General features: G+C 47.8%; 1 protein-coding gene across 1 annotated transcript; it reads left to right on the top strand.

The window, feature by feature from the left end:
- Positions 1 to 399: 399 nt before the first annotated feature.
- Positions 400 to 6,095, top strand: PRRX1 (paired related homeobox 1; the record flags this gene model as incomplete). The annotated part of the gene is made up of 3 exons (XM_008949092.1): positions 400 to 575; positions 1,195 to 1,376; positions 5,832 to 6,095. Coding segments are annotated over 3 exons (497 nt in total), but the record flags the coding sequence as incomplete, so codon positions are not given.
- Positions 6,096 to 6,155: the final 60 nt, after the last annotated feature.

Here is a 6,155-nt window from a genome sequence, read left to right as displayed (position 1 = left end):
CCAGCAAGGGCAGTCCTTGGAAGGCTGAAGACCAGACAACAGGAGTGCATGATCTGACCATAAAGAAAACCTAGAAAAGGTTTCTAGGATTGTTGGGAGTGGGGAGATGCATCTTAGACTTTTTTATTTCTTGTTAGAGATAAGGAAGCTGAGGCATGGTGTAGCTTGGAAGAGCTGGTACAAATCTTACACACCTGAGTTGGGAAATAAATGCTTAGGGTCGATGCGCTTTCCATCTCCTTTTTCCATGGGGACTAACACAGCACAGTTCAGGTGCAGTTCTGAAATTGTGCAACCCCTTCCGAGGTCCCTTCCATCTTGAAACCATTGAGCTTACTTGCCCTAATGCTGTGGGTTGTTAGCTTTCTAGCCTTTCACATCTCTAATTGTCTCTTCTAGACGATCAGCTGAACTCAGAAGAGAAGAAGAAAAGAAAGCAGAGAAGGAACAGGACTACCTTCAACAGCAGCCAGCTCCAGGCATTAGAGAGGGTCTTTGAGAGGACACATTACCCTGATGCCTTTGTACGGGAAGACCTTGCACGCAGAGTCAACCTCACTGAAGCCAGAGTTCAGGTAACCACCACAGCTTGTACCCAGACGGACCTCACCTTGACAGAGGTCGTCGGCCATTCCATACAGCAGTAGAAATCCTCGAGGTCTGTGTGGCACACTAGGATCACCTAGCTTCTGGGTCATGCTGTATTGCAGTCCTAAGAATGCCATGCCTTGAGGAGGACTGCCAGGCCTGATCTGCCACCATACTTGCCACCTACCCAGTAAGGTGTGTTCGTATGGTTCATTTGAGGCCAAGATGTTGGATGTCCTGTGCTCAGGCTGCTCACGTTATCCTGAGATGCTCAGCTCTTAGCTTGCAAGCCTGCACCTTCTGAAGGTCAAAGCAGGCTATGGAGCATGATGTATTGTACAGCACTTCAGGGCCTTGCTACCTACAGCATTGGACAGGCCTGATCCCACAGGGACCTTACTGAGCAAGTTCCTCACCCAAGAGCTCTATCAGGGCAGACATAAGGGTTGTCTTGTCATGAGAGTTTCTGGTGACAGACATGCCAGAGCAGCCTGCTTTAACAGAGTCCTGTGTTACCCAGCAGGGCAGAGGTGGTGTGGTGAATGGGTGGTTGTTGCAGCAGAGCTGGTTCTGACGGTTGGTGGGTCTGTGTGCTTCCCAACCCAGGTGTGGTTCCAGAACCGGAGAGCCAAGTTCCGCAGGAACGAGAGGGCAATGCTGGCCAGCAAGAACGCGTCTCTGCTCAAATCCTACTCAGGGGACGTCACCGCCGTGGAGCAGCCCATAGTACCTCGCCCAGCTCCGAGACCCACTGACTATCTCTCCTGGGGTACCACCTCGCCTTATAGGTGAGTGAATAACACCTCTGGGGCTCACCAGTTTCTGGCAGCCTGAGACAGCCCCAGACAGCAAAAGTCACCTGTTTATATTCACATGGGACAACTGGAAGATACGGCAGTTTGACCACCCCGCTGGTTTTCCTTATGTGTCCCATCCTGCCCCATCCCACTGCATCTTGCAAGGTGGGCTTGGTTCAGTGTCATTGTGGCTTTGTGGCAGCCAGCTGCATGGGAGGTTGCAGCTTCTTTTTTTCTGGTGGTGTCTGGCTGCAGTTTGGGAAGTTTCACGAGAGGATCGGGTAGAAATACATGAAAACAGAAGGGGTTGCACTTGCTTTACTAATGCCTCCAGTTTAAAGCAAGGAAGAAACTTTTGCATGGAGCATACATTCATGCGAGGTGATGGCAAATCATCTGGGGTGTCTCAGCCACCACACAGTGGCCAGAAGAGGGAGTTGTGTGGCTGTCCCATGGCAGTCATTGGTTGGGATGCCAGGAAGGGCTGGGAACTCATTCTGTGTTGCTCCCAGTCCTCCCCTCAATGGTCAGCGTTGACCTGGTGAGCAGTTTCTTTCTAGTTGCTGGAACACGTGTGTGTGTGTGAACGAGCTGTGCTGTTGTGCTGTGCGGTGGTTTGCCCGCAGTAAGGACCAGGTGTCTCTGGGTGGCAGACTGGTGTTTAGTGTCCACCTCCTGTGGCCAGCGCTGCTTAAGGAGTGGCAGGAAAGAAGAGCAGATGTGGCAAGCCCAGTCTGCTCAAAGGATCTGGGATGTCCATGCATGTCACAGGCCTCCCTGTCCTCCTTTGTGCTATCTACAACCCAGAAGGAACTGGACATGGACACAAGATCCACAGGATCTGTTGGTTTGTGGGGAGCCATCTGGCTTGTAGGCAATTAAAAATTAGGTTGGTGGGTATTTTCTAGCATAATGGCTTCACTGTTTGTCAAGACCTTGCAGCCTTTAGCTGGATCTCTTCCTGTTCATCTGGCTGAGTCATAGCCAGCTTCCCACTGGCTTCTGGGAGCCACACAGTGCCTCAGAGCTCTTTTCCTCAGTCACTTTGACCTTTCTTGCACCCCAAACATGGTTTGCACAGTTAGGTCTGCAAACACATGGCCTTCTTGATTGTTACTTCAGTGCCACTGGATCCACTCTGCAGCTCCAGAAGAACAAGTCATAGATTCACACACTCTGGGTACTGAAAAAGATGCTTTTGATGATCACCAGTTGCTCTTAGACATGGCCCTTACCATTTGGATTTTATCTGAGGACAGGTCTCTGGCAAAATCTGGGCTAAGGCTTTCTCTCTCTGAAGTGCTCCTCGCTGTGGCATCCTAGGGAAGAGTGGACGGTGAGTTCAGTGGAGAGAAGCACAGGTCCTTCCCCACCCCACTGAGACAGCTCTCAGGTCACAGTACGGGATCATTCCTTTTGAGATGTTCTTTACACAGGGAGCTTCTAGGAGAAGACCCTGCAAAGGTAACTTCCAGGGGCACACTGGGAAGGGCTATCTGAGGCCACTCTGGGAAATGAGAAGCCCAAAGGATCTGGGTTGTGCAGACAAGGAGAACAATAGAGAAGGGAAATCCTTTTGGATGTTTTTTCTCTCCCAGAGGTCCAGACCTGGCTGTGTGTCTCCGCAGTGCCACCACAGTGCAAAGATGCATCCTCACTCTCTTGGTATCTTCACCTTGCCTTAAGCCAAGATGTTTCAGCAAAGGCATTTTCAGCTCACAGCCATCCCCACTGGCTGGCATGCCAAACCAGGACAGACTGTCACTCTCCTGCTGCTGTGCAGAGGGGTAGGAGGCATTGGCAGGGGATCAGGGAAGCTGGTTTCCATAATGTGGGGCATTCAGGACCCTCGGACAGCTTGTGTTCCCCAGGCTTTCTAATCCTGCTGGTCATCTCTTAATCGTCTTAATGGGCACCTAGGCCAGGTTGTCACAGCCTCATTGAAACATTAAACTGAGTAGGGTTATTAAAGTATTGGGCACTTGGTGCAAAACAGCCGTGCAGAGTGTTTGCATGGCCCTCTGCCCCCTCCCCATCTCCCCAGCGCTGCCACAGCAGCCCCTGATTAACAGCTAGTCTGGGACGGGGCTGAGAGTTGCGTGGCCAAGCTGTTTTTCCTCTTAGATCTGGGGAAAGTTTTCAATCAGTGTGTTTATTCTCCAAATACATTCAGCCACAGGTCAACCAAAGCTATTTGCAGATTTGTGTCACGTAGATAGCCAAGTAGATACTGTTATTTTTTTGAAGTTGAAATGTTTTGCTTAGACATTTCTTAGCATAGGTTCCTAAGAAAACAAGACTAGCAGTCGTGCTGTCAGCCTCCACTTCCCACTCTAACAACCTTTGACTTCACGGGCCATTGAAAACCATATTTGAAAGAAGGATTTTAGGCCTCAGAAACATGATGTTCCTCTGTCTCATGACAAGCAGGCATCTGACTAAAGGAAAGAGATTCTTTCTGTGCCTGAATGGGGTGGGGGCAGGGGGCAACAGGGTGACTACAACCGTTATTAGACCCTGGAGAGTCTCGGGAGCAACCCTCAAGCTATAGTGATGTTTGGAGATGGCCTTCTTGCACATTTCTCTTTGTGGAGTAACTTGCTAAATGAGAGGGTTTCTGGAGACCTTTGGTTTCGCAGAGGCTTCATTGCACAACAGTCGTTTTCCCCACACCTTTGGGGAGCTGACAGCAGGAGGCTCCGTGGAGTGTTAGACTAAGCTTGGGCAGCACTCTGGTTTTGAATGGAGACAGTTTACCCCCGAGACTGAAAATTCGTGTTTTATCTAATCTAGCGCACCCTTGAGGCTCTTAATTTCTTCCAGCACAAAGCCATGGGAGAGATGCACACTGCAGAAGCAGGTGGCAATTGGTGCTTAAGGAGACACTAGCTATACATCTTGTGAAACTTCGCAATGCCTCTGCAGGCAGCACTGCTGCTGCTGCTGAGTTACAGGGGAGGAGAGGATAAAGTCACCCACCCAGCCATGGAGAAAGGAGTGGGGGTTGCAGAGCCAGCTGGGGCAGGCTCCAGGCATGCTGATCCATCTCATCTTGGGCAAAGTGCAGCTGATTGCAAAGATGACAGTTCCTCCCTGAAGAAGTTCTTTTCCCTGATTTTAAAGTGAGATATAGGAGTGATTTAGCTTAGAATGGGACCTACTAGTATTACCTGCTCTGGCTCTCCTGGAGGCTGAGGATTCAGACAGCACTGGATTGCATTTTAACTCCTTGAATGTTGTTTCTACCGTGTGAAGTCGGAGATGCTTCTGGTGCTTTGAGGCAAGCATACATGCCCATAGCCTGGATCTGTTTGTACAGCAAATGCCCACTTCCTTCAAGGGAGATTTGCTGTTGCAAAGGCTCTTCCAGCTGCGGAAGTCAGCGCTGAAAGAATTTTTTTTTTAAAGAGAGAAAAGGAAAAGAAAAACAAGAAAAACAAAAGAAAAAAACAAGCTGTCTTCTTTCTTGGGCTGTGAATGGAGGAGAGTATTCCCCATAGACTCAGACATGAGCTACCTGAGAAGGCAGATGGAAGGGGTCACCAGCAGAGCTGAGTTTGCCTTCAGGAGAACATTTGTAGTTCCCTTCTGAACACACTGGTTGCATTAAATGGGCATCTCTAGTGTTTTTCAACTGGTTTTTATCTGTGGACCCACATATAGGAAATGGAACATGTCAGATAGTTTGCTGCCTTTTGGGACAGGGGCGTTGCTTTTCGTAGAAAACTAGGACACATGGGTTAAAAAAGTTTTCTAGTGGTCTGGAAAGCAGATTTGCAAATTTTTTGGTAGGATAAGAAAGGACTCGAAGATATTTGTTCAGCCTTCATTGCCAAAAGTAATGTTTTCCATGAATAAAGTCGTTATTTGAAAGGAAAAAAAATGTTTGTGTGTGTGTGTGTGTGTTTTTTTTTTAGCCTTTAAGGCATGCTTTTTATGATCAGCTGAAGTTTTGAGGGAAAAAATGTGGAAATTTTCATTCCAAAAGGCTGAAATAAAAAAGCATCACAGTTGTTGAAATGGGTTTTTCCCAGAGTGTTTCTTTAATGTAACATGTGTTTCAGAAGTGACGTGATTTCACAAGCAATAAAACCAGCAATTGCCCTCATCAAAAAGACATTGCTTCCAGTGGGAATACTTTTAAGGACAATGGTAGGCTGGGCACCCTGACCTCATTGTAAACCTTTGGGGTTAGAAAATAGGAAATGGAAATTTTCCTATTGGCTTCAACCAGCTTTGGCCTTTTCTGTACCTGGGTAAATGAACTGCAGCAAAGAGATTTAAAATGGTGTTAAATAAAAAGTAGCGATAATTCCCTGCTCACATAAGAAATACATCCTGCAGGTATGGAGACCTCAGGGTTTAACCTCACTGTGGTGCACATCTGCTCTCTGCGTGGTGTAAAGACCACACCTTACATGATGTTTCTCTCTTTCCATCCCACAGCGCCATGGCCACCTACTCCGCCACGTGTACCAACGCCAGCCCGGCGCAGGGCATGAATATGGCCAACAGTATTGCCAACCTGAGACTGAAGGCAAAGGAATATAGTTTACAGAGGAATCAAGTGCCCACAGTCAATTAACGACTGGAGGCAGCTGCCCTTCAGAAAGAGAAAATACAACAGCACCCGTCCTGCTTTGCAACTTCTTTGTGCTGAAAGGAAAAAAAAAAAACAAAACAAAACAAAAACACTAAACCAAAAAAAAAAAAAAGGAAAAAAAAAAAAAAAAAAAACAAAAAAACCCAACCCAACCACAACCCAAAAAA

The sequence above is a fragment of the Merops nubicus genome, unplaced genomic scaffold, assembly GCF_000691845.1.
Source record: "Merops nubicus isolate BGI_N331 unplaced genomic scaffold, ASM69184v1 scaffold20451, whole genome shotgun sequence".
NCBI classification, from domain to species: domain Eukaryota; kingdom Metazoa; phylum Chordata; class Aves; order Coraciiformes; family Meropidae; genus Merops; species Merops nubicus.
The sequence above is the reverse complement of the archived record's forward strand: the minus strand, read 5'-3'. Positions and strand labels throughout refer to the sequence as shown.